Source organism: Lemur catta, unplaced genomic scaffold (assembly GCF_020740605.2).
Source record: "Lemur catta isolate mLemCat1 unplaced genomic scaffold, mLemCat1.pri scaffold_62_ctg1, whole genome shotgun sequence".
In the NCBI taxonomy this organism is placed as follows: Eukaryota; Metazoa; Chordata; class Mammalia; order Primates; family Lemuridae; genus Lemur; species Lemur catta.
In genome coordinates this window covers 226,945-248,880 of record NW_025423862.1, presented here as the reverse complement: position 1 = coordinate 248,880, position 21,936 = coordinate 226,945, and the positions used below count along the sequence as shown (strand labels likewise).

General features: G+C 42.4%; 1 protein-coding gene and 1 long non-coding RNA gene across 20 annotated transcripts in view; one reads left to right on the top strand and one right to left on the bottom strand.

The window, feature by feature from the left end:
- LOC123629891 (ankyrin repeat domain-containing protein 26-like) overlaps positions 1–9,928 on the top strand; it is a 31,626-nt gene extending 21,698 nt beyond the window's left edge. For 15 of the 18 annotated variants that reach the window (XM_045539263.1, XM_045539246.1, XM_045539249.1 and 12 more), the window contains 3 exons: positions 5,004–5,199; positions 6,120–6,348; positions 9,654–9,928. Coding sequence is in view for 3 of the 18 variants with exons in the window: in XM_045539244.1 (XP_045395200.1) it covers positions 3,990–4,106; positions 5,004–5,020 (134 nt within the window). In the remaining 15 variants the exon portion in view is untranslated. Of the gene's footprint in view, positions 1–3,989; positions 4,107–5,003; positions 5,200–6,119; positions 6,349–7,196; positions 7,331–9,653 lie in introns of all 18 variants that reach the window. The other 3 variants (XM_045539244.1, XM_045539254.1, XM_045539243.1) reach the window with 3 other exon arrangements.
- Positions 1,246–13,470, bottom strand: LOC123629893. Of its 2 annotated transcripts, none has more exons than XR_006732364.1 (3): positions 13,369–13,470; positions 9,596–9,713; positions 1,246–2,583 (listed from the first exon to the last, which is right to left on the bottom strand). It is a non-coding gene; the product is annotated as an uncharacterized LOC123629893 (long non-coding RNA). The 2 variants fall into 2 exon arrangements; XR_006732363.1 differs by lacking the exon at positions 13,369–13,470 and adding an exon at positions 13,209–13,335.
- Positions 13,471–21,936: the final 8,466 nt, after the last annotated feature.

Genomic DNA, 21,936 nt, shown 5'->3' with positions numbered 1-21,936 from the left:
AGACTAGTGTACTAGTTTTCTGTTGTTGCATAACAAACTACCACAAATTTAGGGGCTTAAAACAACACTCATTTATTAACAAAGAGCTCCCAGTTTGGGTGGATTCTCTTCTCAGGGTATCAGAAGACTGAAATCAAACTGTTATCCAGGTGGGTTTTTTGTCTGCAGGCTCTATGGAGAAGTCTGCATCCAAGCTCATTCAGGTTGCTAGAATTCAGTTCCTCACAGTTTTAGGGATGGGGTCTATTTCTTTGCTGGGTGTTAGCCAAGGTCCAATCTTGGCATCTTATAACTATCTGCACTCCATCTCATGGGTTTTCTTCTGTCTTCAAGCAAGCAGTGATGTGTCAGGTCCACTTGTGCTTTAAATGTTTTTGACTTTCCCTTCTGTACCAGCCAGAGCAAGGTTTGTGTTTAGAATTCCTCCTCCCACAGCAAATCTTCATGAATCTTTTATCGGCAGAGTCTACATTCAGGTCCTTCTGGGAACTCTCAGAGGGACCTTCGTGGTGAGACGTTCTAGTCAGTCACCACATGGTGTTCACATCTTGATCCTTTTCCTCTTCGTGGGTCCAGCAGTGTCCTCCTGCTTGTGCACACTCACAGGTTCCATAATCCTCCTCAGGTCACCACCACTTTCACCTGGTAAGGCTGAAAATTCCACCAGTGCCAAAGCAGGAGATTCTTTGAGGTGCTCCATGACGAGCAGTGGGATGGGGAGAGACGGTCATCTTCTCATCTTTTGTTTACATGCTTTAAAAGTAGTGTTAACATTTCAAAGCTTTTAGTGGTGCAGTGTTTTCTTTTGCTTTTTTACATATGATTCTTTGTCCCTTCCTCCATGGGTCTCAGGCCTCAACCAACAGCCCTGGGCTAGGTGATGAATCTAATGATCAACCGCCAGCATCTCATCCAGACAAGATTTCTGCTAGGGTATCTAAGCTTTGGTCTCACTTTGACTCATGACCAGTAACTTCATGAAGGTATTCAGTGTTGCCCCCAAATTCTAACATGTTCTCTAGTCTGGTGATGCTCCCACGGTATTTTTTTTTAATATTTCACAGCTTTTCTTCCTGCAAACCTCCAAAACCTCCAGTGCTCACTCTTTGGTCGAGGTCCTTCTTCCTACTGAGACTGAGAAAACAAAAACAATCAGAAGGGATCTTCCATATTTTCTCCACACCTGTCCACCTGCATGCTGTGTGTGTCTATGCCCTGGCCTTCTCTCCTGATGCCATAGGCATGCTCACTGCCCATTCCCCTTTCACACCAAACCCTCCCCCTTGCACTAGAATCTATCTACCATCTTCTACACACGGATATACCTCTAGACATTGACCAATGCCCCCTCATGCACTGAGAATTTCTCCTCACTATTATTTTGTAATTTTTGCTTCTCGAAAATAAATAATACCTTTTTTTTTACCATATATTCTCCTCAAGCCACTCTATTTCTCTTTTCCAATTTATATCAATATTTATAGTTTTCAATTCTTCTCCTCCAATTCTATGTAGAACTCATACAAGCCATCTTCCCCTTCTCCCAACTTTGCCATGGTCAGTCACCATTGGCCTCTTCCTAGATCCAAAGTTTAATTCTTAGCCTTCATCTTAATTTAATATTGGAGTAATCATTGGCCTTGTTCATCCCCACTCTTGTCTAGTTCTAAAGCTCTCTTCATTTGGCTTCTAGAACACCACATTGTCTCATTTACCCTCCTACATCAGGAACCATTCCTTTGCAGACTCCTTTGATAGTTTGTTTTCATTCTTCTTTGTTTTTATTTTCTAAACTTATTTCAGAGGGAAGTTTATATAGTCTGATGACTTTAAATAGCATCACTGTGCTGATGGCTGATGATTGTATATATCCAGCCTGGTCCCACACTCCTGATCTACAGTCTGGGATGTCCAGTTGCCTGTGGGGTCACTTAGCCTTTGTACCTGGGAGTCATTTGGAATCACTATTCTCCCATTCTTTTGCTTTGCAATCTTCTCCCTCTCCAATCTTTCTGTTTTTCAGTTAATGGCAACCACATCATACCAGTAGCTTAGGAAAGTGTTCTTGCTGTCATCCTTGCTGTCTCTCTTTCACTTAAACCCATATGTCATATATCCACCAGTGCCGGGGCCCTAAATTATACTTTTATCTGGTATCTGTGAGGCCTCACTGCCTCTCCACCACTGCTCTCACCCAGATAGCATCATCTTTTGCTGTAGTTTTTATTGTCCTTTTCTATCTCAGATGGCCTCTGCTGCCTTAGTCCTTGCCCATCCACATTTTATTCTCAGAAACCAGAAGAGGGTCTTGCCTTCAAGACAGTGCAAGCCACCCCACAGTTCAAACACCTAAGATGGTTTCAGGTGACACAGCAAAGCCCAGATTCTTCCCCAGGGCTAACAGATCCCTCCTGCCACTCCCAGTGCTCCTCTCTGACCTCATCCCTGTCTTCTTTGCCTTGTTGGTTTTGCTGTTATGCTTTTCCCTGAACATGCCAGCGTCTTGCCTCAGTTCCCCTCTATCTGCTGTTCACTCTGTCATCAGGGTTTTGTAGACATGGCCCAGGCTTGGCTTCCTCTTTGCTGGAGATACAATATGACAATGGTGTCAGAACTTCTCTGACCTCCCTATGAAAACAAAGAACCCTACTGCTCTCCTCCATACTTTGCAGAGTTTATTCTCCTCCATGCTTTATTTAAAAATATATTTTGAAATAATTTTAGATTTAAGGAAGAATTCCAGAGACTTCACAGAATTTCCACATGTCCTTTTCTTAACTTCCCCTAAGGTTTACATGTTATTTAACTATAATACATTTAACAAAACTAAAAAAAATAAATAACATTGCTATGATACTATTAACTGTATTGTGTAATTCATTAGAATTTTACCATTTTTCCATTCCTATTTTTGTCTGTTCCAGGATCCAGTACTAGATACAGTGTTGTGTTTAGTCATTATGATTCTGTAGTCTTCCCAAATCTTGACAGTTTCTCACTTTTTCCTTGTTTTTCATGACCTTGGAACTTTTTATGAATACAGATTATATATTTATAGAATTCCCCTAGTTTATGCTTCTCTGTCTGGTTTGGGGCTATGGATTTGTGGAGAGACTAACACAAAGGCGAAGCGACCTTTTCCTCACATCATACGGGGGCAAGATATCACTGCTGACATTAACCATATCACCTGGTTAAGGTGGAGTCTGCCAGGTTTCTCCAATGTGAACTTACTATCTTTCCCTTTCCACACTGTGTATGTTATAATGGCATCAGACTAACCACAGCACGTAGTAAATATGTGGTTAAATATATATTGAGCTTTTACAAATCTCGTTTTCAGGTTTCACCCAATAATATCGATCCGACTTTGGATCTTGCCTGCAGCGACTACTGCTGTGGTGTTCTAATAGTGATTTCCTATTTCCCCATGTTTTCTACATAAATTATTGGAAACTCTTCCATAGGAAAGGTGATTCCTCTCTCCCATTTATTTATCCATCATATTATTTTTATGAGTATGACTCATGTATATTTATATTTCACTTTGGATTATAACCCCCCAATATCACACTATTTCTTGTTGTTGCTCAGATAGTGCTAGCTTTGGCAATTGGTAGCTTGTTCAGGTAAGCTCTATGCCTCTTTGACCTGCCCTCTCCTTTTGTTCTTGGACACTTTTTAAATTTGTTTTTGGCACCACAGGATGCTCCAGGATCATCTGGTATTTTCATTGGCCTGGTCCTAGAATCAATCATTTCTCCAAAGACCTGATTCCTTATAGTTGAAAATGTTATTTAGAAACCAAGAAATAAAAAAAAACTAATAAAATGAAGGATAAAAAAATAGAAACCAAGATTTATTTTCATTGCTTCTTGGCAGTCAGAACTAGAAAATTTGTGTGTGTATGAACCCATAGTTATACTTATATCTCTATATAATCTGTATATTCATCTCTTTATATACTGATATCTCCAACCTTCATCCAGCACCACAGGATTTTTGCGCTTTCAATGTGGTGAAGTTGAACACTATAAGTGAGAGATTGAAGAAAGCACAAGAAAGGTATTGTAGAAAAATTCAAACAAGTCAATCTATTTTTACAGGTTAGTTAAGTGTGAAATGCACTTACTTTATTTCACTGCACATTATATTTTTGATGTGTACATTGTGTGTGTTTCCTCTGTTTCCATTACAGCAATTGGATTTGTAGATTTCTAGAAGGAAGGTTGCCTCTGTTGCTCCCTTTAGCTTTTTTAGTTTCTGTCATCATTGTAACTAAATGGATCTTTGAGAAGGCTGATACTCCTTAGAGAATCATTTGATTATTTGGGCCAGTTAGCATAAAAGAAGACTATTAGGAAAAGAAAAAAATTGTAATTTAGAAATTGTACCATATTCTTGAATTGTATTTCTGTTAAATTGTTCAAATTTTAAAATTTTAAATTACTCCTATTTTTCTTTGGATTATCAGATCACATAAGTAGTAATTGAGGAATGATTCAATTCTTTATAAGCCAGATGAAATTATCAATTTAGTTGACAATTGATGTTAAATGTTTTAAACCTCAGCTTCTTTTGTCACATATTTAAAATTGCTCTCTGAGGTTGGGTGTAGTGGCTCATGCCTCCCAGGGTGGTTGAGGTGGGAGGATCACTTGAGGCCAGGAGTTTGATACCAGCCTGGGCATCATAATGAGACCCGATCTCTACAAAAAGTAATAAAATGTGCCAGGCATGGTGGTGCACACCTGCAGTCCCAGCTACTCAGGAGGTAGAGGCAGGAGGATTGGCGGAGCTCAGGAATTTGAGGCTGCAGTGAACTATGATTGGGCCACTGCACTCCAACCTGGGTGACAGAAGGAGACATTGTCTTGAAAATTTAAGATAAAATAAAATAAAGTAAAATAAAATGGCTGTCTGATTTAAAAGTGAAGGAAACAAATATGCAAGAATTGTTCAGGTTGTCACTGCTAAAAATGTATCCTTTTAATTTGATTCAGGCACAAGCAGCATCTGAAGAATACAGAGAACTTCACTTAGAAGTCAGATGGAACTCAGAATGAAAGATCTTGAATCTGAAGTCTCCAACAGGAAAACTTCTTGAGAAGTCTTTCATTATATTGAATTGGGAAAATACAAGCACCTCTATCAATTAGACTTGGAAGCTAGAAAATACTTGTCAAACAAAATTAAAAAGTAAGTCAAAGTATGGAATAGAAAATAAATTTAGTTCATTAATTTGCCTTGAAAACATGCTTTTTAGTGAGACAGGTTTATGACATTAGTGGGACATGAAAGCTAAGTACATACTATAATTTTAATGGTAGTCCAGAACAGTTTATATCTCTCCATCTTTTTTGTTTTATTATGACTTTCTTTCCCCTTAATATTCTCATGTCATTAACCTGACCTAATAGGCTTTCAGCTAAGTATTTTTGAAGTCTTATAATTTAGACAATGATGCTGTCATAAAATTGCTTGTTACCAGTCCCTAAATAGTTTATCTACTTTTTGAAAGATTACAAAGTAAACCAAAAGAGTCAATTACTGCAGCTACTCTTGGTGGTTTCTGGCACTCAGTATATTAACTTCTTTATACTGCCTTACTAAATACAATAATTTCTACCTTTTCTTAGTGATAAGCATTTTACTGTATGTATCTAAGGAGTACAATGTTGTGTTTTGATCTACTTACACATAGTGAATGGCCATTATAGTCAAGCTAATAACATATTTCCAATAGGTTAGTAATGTTTCACTTACTAACCCTTTAAATACAAGTATTTCTAATGACACCCTCAAGAATGTTATAAATAGATCCATTCCAGAAGGCAGCAAGTGTTACCTGTTAAGCCTCACATTATTGTTAGACATTTCTCTCTGCTCCTTACTTCATTTGAATTACTATTTTCAGACATTCCCCTAGGAATGCTTATACTTCTTTAGAACAATTGCAAAACTATAACTGCACAGAGTCGGCATGCTGTGACACATTTTCCGAGTTAAAACACTATTTAGTGGGAAATTCCATTTTCTCTCAAGGTCACTTTTTAAAAATATAATCACTGAGGAATCATTTAGGAAAAAAATAAACTACTAAACTTTGTCTTTTGCAGTCTTCACAGAACTACTGAGAGACTAGCAGCATTCAGTAGCAATCTTTTTGTGGAGACAGGAGACCAGAACTTTCTTTACCACTCATGGACAGTCCTATAGTCACCTCCTGGTGGCAATCTTAATAATGGTTTAGGTCTTCACAGAGAATTTACTTCAAAAGAATACTCAACGTTCTCTTTTTCCTGCCCATGGACTTCACATACCGGCATGAAGAACAACTTGAGTGAGGTTAGTTATATTATCTTCTTTCCTTTGGGTTTCCGAATTCTGATATAATACTTGTTTTTATTTGGTGAAATACTGAGTTTTTTAAAGGACCTATGCATGCTAAGTAAAGGTTATAATTTTCTGTGTTAATAAAGAGAGGAAAGAGAAATTTTTCCATTTTCTTAAAGTCCCTGCAGCTCTCATTTTTAAGAGATACCCATGTAGTAATATTAATGCTATTCAATATATGTAATGAAAATGACGCTTTTTAAATTTCTTTAAAAGCTGCATTTAAGTTAAATTTTAGAGATTGAATCTTATTGGCTAATAACAGAAAGTATATTGAGAGGTGCTTTGGCTTCCTTCTAATTGATTTTAGTTTGACTGTGGTTGTGATTCATAACACTTTTAAGGTTTTCCTCTACCATATCAAATTTTCCACCCTTAATCATAAGGGAATGATTGGCATGCAAACACTTAACCACATCTGGATGTTTATTATTTATAACAATCCAAGATAAATAAGCTTTATGAATTAAATAAACCTGTAGAACTACAAAGATTAACTTCTCTTTTTAAATTAAAAGATTTGTCTTTTTCTTACACATAAGTAGTAATACATCTTTAATTCCCATGGTAATTATACAATTTTTATCTCAATTCTGTAAAATGTGCCTGTTGATGGGCAATTGCACAGCACTTTTTAAATAGTTAAATCAAGCAAACATTTGAATTTTTAAAATGGCATTCACTTTTGTCTCTCTGTGTTGGTATCATTTGAATGATTGTGACTATGATTGCAAAGACCATCAAGAGTCTTTAAACAGCAATGATGACCAAACAGAATCAATTATATTCTTCCTACCCAGAACTCCATGGAATGCCAAACATGGTGCCCATGTCCCCTGAAGATGTAAGAAGAGCATCCCAATCCAAAATTTGATTTCACCAAAGAATCTATTTCTGGAAAATCTCAAAATGTATTCAACAATGAAAAGCTACGGTAATTGTAGAGCTGTTTAGGAAAAAAAAATAGTTCAAGTATACTTGACCCAGTTTAAGATATTTGTTCAATGTTTCACCATTTTTGACTAGGGGGAGAATTTTAAAGGCTCAGCACGGTAGTGCATACGGCAGTGCATACGGCAGTGCCAGCTACTTGGGAGGCTTAGGCAGGAGGATAGAGGGACAATATCTTTTATATAAAAGATTTAAATAAGAAACTTCTAGATGAGAACATTTACAATATAGTTTGAAATGTTTTCACACATTTCATAAACAAGTAGATAATTGCATCTATAAGTAGTCAGATGTTTCAGAAACTTGGTACTAATTTCTGAAAATAAATCAAAGTAACAATTAAAGAACCATATATTTTTTGCCTTATTCTAATTTTAGAAGATCATGAATCTAAGAAACTAGGTTTGAAAACTGGCTGTAATGCATATTTTTCCTTTTTTCAAGCAAATTTTATGAACTCTTTGTGTTCATATGAAAAAACGTTAGTCATAATACAGACAGCAAAATATTTTTATTTAATCTCTGCCACAATATTCACATGACATTATGATAGTGCCACTTTCCTCATGTGTATATTTAAGATTTTGAGCTAAAAAGTTAGCAGCATAAAGCATATTTTAAAATTTTAATTTTCTAGAAGTGGACTATAGCAACTTAATTTTAAGGAAAAATCCATCAAAGTGAGAAGAACTCATCATACTTTTATATAAAAGGCAGGATTTTTCTAAGAATTACAAAGTAACACATTCATGTGAAAATCTTACTTGAATTCTGCACCCTTTGTACTAATAAGAGAAAATGCTACCCTTTTGAAATGATGTATATTCAATAGACCAATATTAATTGTGCTTTTTATTAGATGAATGTAAGTAGCATCACACATATATATTCTCTATTGTCTGCATGTAAATAAATAGGAATTTTATTTTATTTCTGTGATTATTTTTCTATTTAAGCACTTCTCAAGTGAAGTTTAGTCTTTGCAATCGTCTCATGAAAATATATCTGATTTACCTAAATATTATAAATAGTATTTGACTTATTTGAGATGCGGCAGGAATATTATGAAGAAATAACTATAGAACTGGAAGAAGGTATCCTGTCAAATTTTATGAATGAAATTGAGATTAACAAAATGATTTCTGAGATCAACTGTAAAAAACAAGTGGCTTTCCTCTCTATTGTTTGGTTAATAGATACTGCATTAAATATTTCCTCATCCACACATGTAATTAAAGACGTGAAAACACTAGCATTCATACTGAAGAGTATACTTGTGCCTCGTGATTGCATCATCATGTTTCATAGCTTTTTACAAATCTCATGAAGTGTATGTAACTTTTTTTTTTTCTGGCTCTACACTTTATTTACTCCTGCCATCCTCATGAATCTGTCAGTGTGTCACCCAGCACACTGGAACTATTCTTAGAAAACCAAGGCATCATCAACTTTCTACCTTTAGGTTAGCAACTTCAGGCCAAAAGACCCCAGATTCACTAGCAACATTTAGCCAAGCACTTGCAGTTCACATGCAGTCACCTGACAGGTGACATTGTAAATGAGTCATTCACTATATCATTGGTGTACTTTTGCCCTCAGAAAAAGTTCCATATTTCTTAGCATGGGAGAAAGCACCCATATTAATGTGGTTCTTGTTAGTTTATTCAGCCTTATCTCTTACCACGTACCTACTCTGCCCCTTTGCCGTAGCATCTCACTAAACTCCACTACTTAGAATTCTACAGCATTCCTCCTCACATCCAGCACTTTGCATTTGCTGCTGCCCTCTATCTGGCACACATTTTCCTTGTCTCTCAGCTATCAACTTCCATATCACTGCATCAAAAAGTTTATAGTGTTGGAGAGAAGACTTAGACATATGGCCCTTCTGTGTGTTCCAATTGTGCCTTCTTTTAAACTTGTTATAGTCTCTATGACTCTGCATGGAAATTGCCTATTTGTCTGTTTTGTTTTTCATAGTATACTATATGATTATCGAGGTCAATGATGTGGCTCTATCATCCTTACCTTGTATACCAGTGCTTGTCATAGTACCTTAGCACATGGTTGTTGAGTAAGTGAATGAAGACTCAGAAAAGCAGAAGCTCTGATACCTAACCACAATGACAATTAATTCAATGTGCAACTACAGGCAAATTATATTTAATAATAATTTTATATTACATTTGTACATACATATTTTTTATTATTAACATGCTGATAAACTTCTTGACTCTTTTTTACTCACTTTCACTTAGTTCCAATGAAATCTGTTAGGTAAAGAATACTCTGTCTTTCCTTTCCAGATGCTGCTGGATATTCTCCTGTGGAAGAGCTTCTTCTCTAGATTCACTGATGAGTCAAATCTAAATGAAGACATTCTTTAGAAAGCATCATGGAAATATGTGCCAATTTTTTTTTAAAAAAAATATACAATGTGAAAGACTTTTAAGTAGGTCTTGCAAATGAAAGCCAGTTTTACATCCTCAGACTGCCAAAATGTTAGCTGTTTATAATTTTAATTTTAAGCACTGATTTATATGACTCTTTCTTCTTGGAGAAATAAAATTTGCCTAAGGCTTTTCATTTTTCTGATCATTCATTCCTTCATTTGTTTATTTCTGATTAACTTTTGGAAACAGTCTTAAAGTTAGAGAAAAGTTTCAAGTTCCAAATGCTTACACAGAACATACCTAGGCTCAATCAGAAAAAAATAGAATTGCTGACCAGACCAATATCAAGCACAGAAATTGAAGCAGCAATTAAAAGTCTTCCAACAAGAAAAAAATGTTCCAGACCAGATGGATTCACATCTGAATTTTACCAAACTTACAAAGAAGAACTCACACCTATACTGCAGAAATTATTCAACAACATTGAGAAGGATGATATCCTCCCCACCTCATTCTGTGAAGCCAATATCACCTTGATGCCAAAGCCAGGAAAAGATGTAGCAAAAGAAAGAAAACTACAGATGAAAATCACTGGTGAATATAGATGCAAAAATCCTCCACAAAATTTTAGCAAACCAAATCCAAGAGCATTTATAAAAGTAATTCACCATGACCAGGGGGTGGGGTCCACTTTATCCCAGGGATGCAGGGATGGTTCAACATATGCAAATCTATAAATGTAATTTACCACATAAATAAAGAAAGAATAAAGACCATATGATTCTCTCAATAGATGCAGAAAAATCATTTGATAAAATACAGTGCACTTTTATGTTAAAAACTCTTAACAAAATAGGCATAGATGGAACATTCCTTAAAATTATTAAGGCCATATATGATAAACCCACAGCCAATATCATACTGAAAGGGGAAAAATTGAAAGCATTCCCACTTAGCACTGGAACCAGACAAGTTTGCCCACTACCTCCATTTCTATTCAACATAGTGCTGGAAGTGCTTGTCATAGCAATCAGACAAGAGAAGGGAATTAAGGGTGTCTGATCAGGGGCAGAAGAAGTCAAACTCTCACTCTTTGCTGATGATATGCTATTATACCTAGAAAATCTCAAGGATTCAAACAAGAGACCCCTGGAATTGATATATAAATTTAGTGAAGTCTCAGGATACAAACTTAATGCACAAAAATCAATGGTATTCATATATGCCAATAACAGTCAAGCCAAAAATGAAATAAAAAATGTAACACCTTTCACAATAGCATCAAAGAAAATTAAATATTTAACAATATATATAACGAGGTGAGAGATATGTATAGGGTGAACCTATGAAACACTGAGAAAGTGTAGAGGATGTGCACAGATGGAAATCCCTACCGTGTTCATGGATTGGTAGAATCAATATTGTTAAAATGTCCATTCTACTTAAAGTGATCTGTACAATTAATGCAATCCATATCAAAATTCCACCATCATCCTTTACAGATTTAGGAAAAATAATTCTACACTGCTTCTGGAACCAGAGAAGACCTTGTATAGCCAAAGCAATCTTAAGCAAAAAGAACAAATTGGGAGGCATCAGTCTGCCAGACTTCAATCTTTACTACAAGGCTATAGCAGCCAAAACAGTATAGTACTGGCGCAAGAACAGAGATACAGACTTTTGGAATAGGACGGAGATCCCAGATATAATACCATCCTCATATTGTCATCTAATCTTCGACAAAGCACACAAAAGCATACATTGCAGAAAAGAATTTCTATTCAATAAGTGGTGCTGGGAAAACTGGATATCCACACATAGAAGATTAAAATTAGATCCCCACCTCTCACAAAAATCAACTCACATTGGATAAAAGACTTAAACCTAAGGCATGAAATCTTAAGAATTCTGGAAGAAATGTTGGGAAGTCTCTTAGACATTGGCCTAGGTAAAGGATTTATGAAGAAGATCCCCAAAGCAATCACAACAGCAACCAAAATAAATAAATTGGATCTGATCAAATTAAAAAGCTTTTGCACAGCCAAGGAAACTGTCATTAGAGTGAATAGACAGCCTACAAAATGGGAGAAAATATTTGCTTTCTATACATCCAATAAAGGGCTGGTAACAAGAATCTATATAGAACTTAAGAAAATCAACATGGAAAAATCAAACAACCCCATCAATAAATGGGCAAAGGACATGAACAGAAACTTTTCAAAAGACAGAATAATGACCAGCAAACATATAAAAAGTGCTCAACATCTCTAACCATCAGGGAAATGCAAATCAAAACCACAATCAGATATCACTTAACTCCAGTGAGAATGGCCTTTATCAAAAAGTCCCAAAACAATACATGTTGGTGTGGATGCAGAGAGATAGGAACACTCATACAGTGCTGGTGGGACTGCAAATTAGTGCAATCGCTGTTGTAAGCAATATGGAGATATCTCAAAGAGATCCATAGACCTACCATTTGATCCAGCAATCCCATTACTGGGCATGTACCCAAAAGAACAAAAGATATTCTATAAAAAAGACATCTGCATTCAAATGTTTATTGCAGCAAAATTCACAATTGCGAAGAGGTGTTAACAACCCAAGTGCACGTGAATACATGAGTGGGTTAATAAAATGTGGTATATGTATACCATGGAGTAGTACTCAGGCCTAAGAAACAATGGTGAATGGGTTAGGGTTAGAACTAGGGTTAGGGTTAGGGATTAGGGTGTGGGTAAGCATTAGGGTGCTCAATACATTTGCTGCTTGGTGGATGTTAGGTAAATGTTGGTTAACCGAGTTACCTTCCCTCCACTAGCTAGGGATTGTGGAGGTCCTGGAGGTCCCTGCTACTGTGTTTACGCTTTAACCAAAACTTTAGAAGAAATGCAGCGGCCCCAAGGGAATTGAGGAAAGCACCGTTCTGCTGGTCGTTCAGGGGCAAATTCAGAAGCTGAATTTCTAAAAGTTGCCCCAAAGCTGTTCAACCCTATGTGCGGAATTTTAAACCTTCGCGGGGCTGGGAAGGAGGCAAGACTACGAAGTGACGCACAGATCACACGGGATTTGTGATGCCCCCGCACAAGACAGGCTACGTAGGACGAGGATTACTGAACTTGAAGCCTGGCTCTCTGCCACTACCTGACCTGGAACGAGTCCCTTAAGTTTTGACTAAGTCCCCTGTCCCCTCCATCTGTGAAATACGGAGGATGTGGGCTCCATAATAATACCCAGGCGTTTAGGTTCTACCCTTTGCCAGGTGAGGCGTTTCCCACATTCTCTCTTTCGATCCTTGGAAGAACAGCGGTCGATTTTACTCACCAACCCCATTTTACCCGGGACGTGCAGTTCAGTGTTTAAGGAGCACGCCCCAGGTCACACAGCCAGATGCGGCGGAGCTACATTCCAATCCACAGGGTCCGAATCTGACAGCAGAGTACCTGCCCTAACATTTCTCCCACCTACCCCAATGCCGCCACCTCCTCTTCTTCCCTAAACTGGCCTCCAGCGCGCCCTTTTGCTACTGGACATGCTCTGTCGCTCTGGAACAGTTTTCACTCGGCATCGGGAAATTTTTCACACCTCTCTGGGAACCGAGCCCGCCCCGCCCACACCTCCTCCTCACCGGATTGGTCGAACTTCGAGAGGCGGAGATAGAGGGACCGGGAGCGAGGAGGCCCAGATGACCTCCCAACGCCCCAGTGCTCTGAGAGTGCGTGCGTTCCTGTGAGAGAGCACAAGAGGCACAGGGACGCACACGGTGGGCGGGGACAGGAATTGGAAAACTGGGGGGGGGGGTAATGGGCTGCCGTTGCCATGGCAATGACGCCGGCATCGGGGAGCGACCCTGGCCCCTTGCCCGGTAGCGCGCACGCACACAGAGACATGCACGAGCCCGCTCGGCCCCTCCCCACAGCCAGGCTGGGGGGAAAGGTCAAACTCAAGGGCGGGCCTGACCGGCGGGAGGGAGCCCCCGCCCCGCGCCGTGACGACTGCGGACCCACCGAGCCCCGCTCCCGCCGCGGCCCGGGGTGCGGGCGGGCAGCCCCTCGGCGGGAGCTGGCCAGGTGAGCGCGGCTGGAGGAGAAGGTGTCTGGAGAGGAGAGGACGCTGCGAGCTCAGTCCCCCGCGGGACCCCCTTCCGGGAGCGCCGACGGGCTCCGGGCGCGGCCTCTGGGGGAGTTGCGGGGGCCTCGGATGGGCGACCGGGGTGCGGCCGCCAGGCCAGGCGTGGGTGCGACCCGGGTGGGGACGGCGGGCGGGCGCGGGCCGGGACGGCTTCGGGACACGCGCGGCGGGCGGTCGGGGGAGCCACGCGCTCGCGACGAGGCGCCCTGCTGCGCCGGGGCCAGCGAGGGGGGCGCGGGTCAGGGCCCCGGGCGGAGCGGGCCGGGGCTGGGCCGGGGCTGGGCCGGGCGGGACCAGGGTGGACAGATCCGCCCGGGAGGCGCCAGGGCCCGGTCTGTGCGCGTGGCCAGGCCGGTGCTTGACGTTTGCTGCCTGTGGAAATTTCAGGACTAACCGATAAAAAAGTTACTCGGGAGACGGAGCCGCTTGATTGTCAGGCGTTCTTCCCCGTGCATGCGGGAGATGGGTTGGTCTTGCATACACAGCGCACACGAAACTGAATCTATGCCCAGTGGGCTTTAAAAGTAATAAAAACTCCAAAGCCCCCGAACAAGGTTAGACGAGTTTCAGGTGTCAGGCTTCGTGTTCCGTGGGAGAGAAATATAAAAGGACGCCCAAGTACTTGATGTGCCCAAGCAGTCAGGTTTTTGTAATCAGCTTCGGAGCGCATCACAGTGGTGTGTAGTTGTAAGGGCCAGGGTTAAGGAATCACGTTGACCCAGCGCCGCCGGGTTGGAGCCTCCCTGAGAGTCACCTAGAAAACTGTCACCAGCCCACTGCTGTGCTGACTGTGAATGAGCAGTGCTGTCGCTGGCTTTTCCCTTTCATGTTTTCCACCGTCATAATGTACGCGGGTATGCTACCTGCTTACGAAATGTTAGAATGAATTATCCATAAACTCTCCACTTGGAAGTTACTAGGCAGGAGCTCTGGCATGTGTCTTTTTTCAATATTTGAAAGTTGTTTGGAGATTTCAAATATAATGGATTCAAAGTGATAGGGATGTTTTGAGTATAAATCATACCAAGTGAGTAATGTGGGTTTTTTTTTTGTTTTGTTTGAGACAGGGTTTCTCTCTGTCACCTGGGCTAGAGTGCAATGGCCTCGTCATAGCTCACCACAGCCTCAAACTCCTGAGCTCAAACGATCCTCCTGCTGCAGCCTCCAGAGTGGCTGGGACTACAGACGCTATGCCCAGTTAATTTTTCTATTTTTAGTACAGAGGGGGTCTGGCTCTCGCTCAAGCTGGTCTCGAACTCCTGAGCTCCAGCAATCCTCTCACCTCGGCCTCCCAGAGTGCTAGGATTACAGGTGTGAGCCACCGTGCCTGGCCTTGGTGATTATTTTCTATCAGGTATTTATCCATATTCATTTTAGCCTAATAATAATTTTGTTCAAATACATTCTCTACACTCTTAAGGCTGATTTCATTGATCCCAAGTGAATTTCTTTTCCTACAGGAAGGTAATTCCATGTTTTGCCAAAAGACTCAATGGAAAAATTCTACTTTATTCCACACAATTCTACCAGTCAGAAGTAATTTGGATATTATGTATATTACAATTCTGCTTGTCAGAATTCTGAAATGGAAATATTTCATATGTGCTAAATATTTGCCATTTCCCAGGGGTAGTGAGCTGTTTACGTACGTTCTGCTCTGTGCCCAGCAGTGCTGGGCTTCCTCCCCTGCTGGTGTCCAGGGCACAAGCCAGAGAAGCTCAGCTCCATCTCTCTGTGGGCTCAGGCAGCCACTCCTCCTGCTTAATAAATAACTGAATTCAGTAGAGTAGAATTAGGAAACTACCTTTTTCTTCGCATTAAAAAGGTAATGTAAAATTTTAAGGAATGTTTCTGCAACTAACTTAAAATGGTATTCTTTTGGACTTTTCTTTCTCAATTCTTGAAAAAAGCTTCGGCGGGGCCTTTTGGGGATATTATTGAAGAGTGGTGTTTTCAGGTATTAGAAAGCCCAGTTCAGTCCAACTTTCCATCCTGCATACAACTTAAAGGTTTCCTGTAAGCTCTCCACCCTCAGCCCAGCTCAACCCTGCCCCTAAAGCTTGAGGTTCAGCGGTGGGAAGGATGGGCAATATTTGTTCTTTTACTCTCTTCTTTCTTCTCCTGTTTCACCCTCCAAACTCCTAGACTGTGGCTCTTGGTATATATCCATTTGGAGAATAAGATACTAGCTCCCCCTTCTGCCAAGCACCGGCACTCTCTGAGTGAGTCACTTGAAAGTCTTCCTCAGTTGGCTCTGGGGGGTGATGAGACCATCCCTGTCTCATCTCTACCTATAAATTCACCTCTGTAGAACTGTGTTTCTAATGAATCTCTATTTTTCTCTTTCACAGGATGCCGGGGACATGAGCAATGGATGATTTTGGCTTCCTCTGAATAACTCCTGAGAGGGCATGTGTAGTTCCTCTGTGGGAGGACATTGTCACCTGTGTCAACAGCTTTGAGGCTTTAGCTAAACTTGTGGGAGGTAGGCAAATGTCTAACTATACATCCAGTTATGTTTGCATATGTTAAAAGTCATATTGAGAGGAGAAAAACAGGATTATAAGTGGAAGGAAAGGGAAAACAAAAGATCATTGAGAAAATGGAGGGAGAGAAAAATCAGGGGAATTGGAGAGAGAAGACAAGACCGCCAACCTGGATATTCTGAAATTGTTGCTAATGTCTTGGCTTCCATTAATTCACTCTAAGCTATGCCTGCCTGTGGATGCTAAAGCATGATATTTTATTTGGAAAGTGTCTAATGTAGTAAAATAAATGATAACTTTAAAATGAAAAAAAGGCAACGAGGAACACTGCACTAAATAGCTAAAAATTATTTTTTTAATTGTACCAAACATTGAAGTTGTTCTACCATCCATTTTCAGTTCCCTCGAGTGACAGCCATGGTGTTTAGAAGGGGAAACCTCATCTTCAGATCCAGAGGAGGGCTCTGGTTGCTCTAAACCACTTGGAATAATCCCATTTCCCTGTCATAGTGATTGACGCAGATGTAAGTCAATCAGGGAATGGCACTTTCCTAGTTACATAAATTGGATCGGGGTGGCCCAGTCAGAGTGAAACTTGAGACCATATGGTTTTAGAACCACCGGTTCTAACAACTGTCCTTGGCCTTTGCTCTGCCATTGGATGTGAAGGAGTAGCCAGCATGCGTGCTGCTGGCAGTCATTTTATGAGGCCAGCCTGACAACAAAGCCATCATTTAGAGGCCGGCAACACTGCCTTTTACATCTTTTTGGCCAAAACTGGCCACATGATCATCTCTATCTTATGGAGAGTCTGAGATAAATCATATTTCAGCTGGGCAAATTGACCCTCCCTAGAAAATGAAGGTTCTATTCATAAGAAAGGTTCTACCAAATTGGCCTTTAGATGACCCCACAATGTAAGAAAAGCACGCCACCCTCATTTCGCTAGCATCATCTCTTGACACTTTTCCTGACAAATTCTATGCTACTGCCAAATGAACTTTAATTAATCCCCACTGCAACCCAAACATCCACTCACATAACCCCCTTCACATGTAATTTCTTGCCATATGTCTGCCTTTCTTCACAGCTTATAAACTCCATGGAAGTTCCCTAATAGTGTCCCATAACTGACCATTGTCTTGATACACACTGGGTTCATAGTAAGTCTTTCTATACTTATGGATGGAAGCATAGATAGATAGCTGGGTAGAGAATGGGTGGGTGGGTGGATAGATGGGTGGATATATGGATGGACAAATAACCGAGTGGGTTGGTGGCTAGATGGATATATGGGTAGATGGATGGTTCAGTTCATTTATGAAAGGTTAGATGAATGGATGGATGAACGAATGGGTGGACAAATGAATAGATGGACAAATAGATCAATGTTACCTATACTCTCTCATGCCTGTGTTTACTCAAATGCCTAAAATGCTCTTCTCCCTCTCTCCACCCTGCTAACTCCTGTCCAACTTTTAATATTCAGCTGAGACATTCCCTCCTCCAGAAAGCTCTCCCTGACCATCCTTCCTGGACTAGGTGTCTTGCTTTTTGCTCCTGCAGTGCCTGGTGTATCTCTCTACAATTAGCTTTACTGCTTTGCTGTGCTGGGCTGCAGGTCTGGCTCCCCTTGCCTTCAGATGCTCAGCTGTCCGAGAGCAGCACCTGACTCTGAGTCTGTGTGCCCTGCACTGACCCCGCTGTCAATCATGGAGTAGGAGCACAAGAAATTTTCAATGATCTTAGAATACAAATGAAAGTAATAAAGACCACATGTTCCTTGTTTCTAGAGAAAGATATGGCATGTGGAAGACACTGTGCATGAGGTGAATGAGGAGTTCTTCCAGCTCTCTTCTCCAGCCCTGGAGCTCCAGAAAGAGGAGGATGAGCCAGACCCACTGCCCCCAGGTGAATGCTGCACATTTGTGGTAAGCCCAGCAGACGAGCATCTCAGCTCCTAAGGTGTCCAGGGGGGTCGGACCCATGGAGTCACGGCCCCTTCCACAGAGAGGTGTTGGGACTGCAATAGCCAGCTCTGACCAGAATGTCCGCCAGTCAAAGTCAGGTTCTGTTTTGTTGGTTTCATGAATGGAAAGCTTAGAGCTGGGGCTGGAGACAGGGAAGCCCACACCGTCAGATTAGGTTGGAACTCTCTAAGTTAATTCACAGCCTGAAAATACTGAGGACGGGCATGGAAAAGGAGCACTAACAATGGCTGTTGTAGATGTAGCCTAATTAATAGTGCACACCTCTGGGACCAGGAGCTTTCTGCAAGATGCATCTTCCATCCAGGCTGTTCCCTGTCCTAGCTGCAGACACATGAAAGGATGGAGAAGAAAGGAGGATGAAAGATAGAAGTGATCATGCCATTGTGTCTGCACTGAGCTCAAGATAACTTTATTTCCTTAAAAATATAGAAAAAGTAAAGCAAGGCCTGGCGCGGTGGCTCACGTCTGTAGTCCTAGCACTCTGGGAGGCTGAGGCGGGTGGATTGCTCGAGGTCAGGTGTTCGAGACCAGCCTCAGCAAGAGCGAGACCCCATGACTACTAAAAAAATAGAAAGAAATTATATGGCCAACTAAAAATCTCTATAGAAAAAATTAGCCGGGCATGGTGGCGCATGCCTGTAGTCCCAGCTACTCGGGAGGCTGAGGCAGGAGGATCGCTTAAGCCCAGAAGTCTGAGGTTGCTGTGAGCTAGGCTGATGCCACAGCACTCACTCTAGCCCGGGCAACAAAGCGAGACTCTGTCTCAAAAAAAAAAAAAAAAAAGAAAAAGTAAAGCAAAAAAGCCAACTTTGTTTGCTAAAGCTGACAGCCAGTCTTTGGGTGTTAGTTCACCAGTTTGATTGTTTTCATACTGTATAAGATACTATTCAACCAGACTTGAAGTTTCTGGCACCTTTTATGTCATTTATCTCTAACTGTGTGTCCTGTCCCCACTTTGCTATCGGGTCATGTTTAATCCTCTGTTCTGGGCCCCTGGACTTTCACACTGAAGCCCAGGGCCTCACTTGTCCCAGCCTCGTCCGTGCGTTGCTAAAATTAGCGAAGCACCCTGGGTGGCGGAGGGGCATGGGTAGGCACCTTTTCACATCCGCCTTCCCAGTGTGGGTGTCTGGGCTGGGATACCTTGAAATACCACAGAATCCCCTCTTCCCCTGCCAGGGAACACCCTCTGCCACAGTGACCCCAGGAGTCCGGGCCAAGGGGCAGGTTTTCTTCTCATTCTTACTCAGCAGGGAAAGTCAGGTTGGTCCCTCAATATGGAGAGTTTCAGGAGAACATCGTGGGTATCTGGGTCTTGATGTCTGAAGATCTGGAATATCAACTCTTCTTGGTCAAACTGACCTCTCAGTACAGAAACGATAAGGAAGGGCACCTGTGTTCACAAACAGCTGAGGGGACATTTCTCTTGTGAGCACACAAGGCAGGGTGTGGCCCAAGGACTGGCCACGAGAGGCACAGATGCCCTTCCCAGTGAGGCTGCGGGAACTGTGTCTCTCATGGCCTTCCAGGGTCCCTGAGCCCCAGAGGTGAGTCCCCTCGGGAAACCCAAATGCAGATGCTGGCTTCCTGTCATCTCATCGCACCAATCATTCTTGCCCTGAGCTTTATCTGGACTTCCTCCACAGCGTTTGCTCTAAGCTGAGGGGTCAGTTCCTCTGTGAACCCGCCCTCCGTCCACCTCAGACGGGCAGCCGTGAAGGTAGCTCGACAGCAGAGGGACTAGGTAGCTGCAGCAGCCTGTCCTCAGCTGCACTGAGGGGCCAGAAGAGCATGACTCGGTGAGGATAAAGTAACAGGTGATCATCCTTAAAAATACATTCTATACAAATATCCCTGGTTTTAAGGAAGGGAAAATTAGGATTAGATGAGGGATTATAAAATATGCTGAGATTTAATTATTCAATAATCATTCTAAATTATTAAACATGACAATTGTATAATGATATAGTTGGCCACTGTTGCGCATTACTGTGGTGACAGAAACTTGTGAACACTGTGTCTTCATTTGTTAATCATGAGGTCAGTCCCTGGAGGGAGCTCACTGGCATATTCCCATGTTTGGGGTGGATGTTGGTGCCTAGAGAGTGTCTAAATGACAAAAGTCAGGGCCAAGACCACAGAGAGGGCTCAGGGTAGAGTGAGCTGAGAGCGTTCAGGGGTCACCTGTCCATGTTGTGCATCTGTCATTCCCAGGTGGCTCCCAGCATCTCCCCTTGTGAGTGGCAGGAAGATAAACTTCACCCACTGGAGACAAGTGGCCCATATGGAGAGAAGCTGGGACCCTGGGCCCTGAAGAGCCACCAGGCCCTGGAGCTGGAGGTGAGGAGAGTCCACCTCGCTCAGAGGATTGAAGACCTGGAGTGGGAGCTGTCCCTGCTCCATGAGGCGGCCAACAGCAGTTCGAGCATGGGAGGGAGCTGGCCCAGCTGACACAGCGGCCTAAGGGGCACTGAGTCACATCAGATGCTGCATGGTGGCCACCTCCGGGAGGTGCCTTCTCACCGAGAACATGAACGGGCTCCCCTGGTAGAAAGGAGTGGGCATCTGGGGCCCGGAGTGTGTGCTGGTTTTACGACGTGCTCCTACAGGGAAACACCTGGATTTCTTTCAGAGCCTGGACCTCAGCTTGTGCTCAATTTTGCCTTGAACTTTCTGGGGTGAGGGAAAATAAACTGACATGGGTTGACAAAATCAGGGTGTGCTCCTATCAGAGTCTGTGCCCAGTTTTTTCACTCAGCTGTGGGCTGTGGCTTCCCCCCAAAACTTCAGTTGGGGCCCCTGGCTTGAGGGGTGAGAAGTGCTTGGCGGGGGGCCCTGAGAACATAGGTGCAGCCAGAGCACATCCATGCCCCATCTTCCGTCACACCTCACAGCTGAGTCTTCTGGGCCCCCAGTGTGGCTTGTGGGGAGTCCAAGCAGCCATGTCCCCTCCTGGCTCCTGCTGACCTCCTGGAGCCAGAGGAGGGTTCGGTCTGTGGCCTGGGCCTCGTGACCACATCAGATGTCCCAGTACCAAAGGAGACTCTGAGAACACCCAGTCAAACTGGAGTTCTCTGACCCTGGACACACCTGGCCCTGCCGTCTGAGCCTGGCTCCAGCAGTTCCATCCTCAGAAGACCTGTCCCCTGCACTGTGCCCAGGTGAGATGTGCTTCACCTCTAAGCCCCAGCCCAGAGGCCCGTCACTCCACGGAGCTTTTTCCCACCCCTTCCCAGATTTCTACCCCATCTCCACCACATGTCTGATTCCCACCACAGTCACCTGTGCCCTGGATGGCCCTATCTTCCAGTCGGAGCTCCTCAAAGCAGGGTGTGTCTCATTCACCTTGGCGTCCCTCTCTCACACACACAGACACGCTCACACACGTGCACATATAGACGCAAACCAACATTCAGACACACACACAGACACAGTCACAAACACAGACATGCATACTCTAACAGACACACGCACATATACCCTGAAAACACTGCTTTGCACCCACAGGGTAATAAGGGACCCATGAAGGCTTTAAGAATGTAATTGACTGTAAAGACATAGCTTCTAACCCAGAGATCACACAGTCAT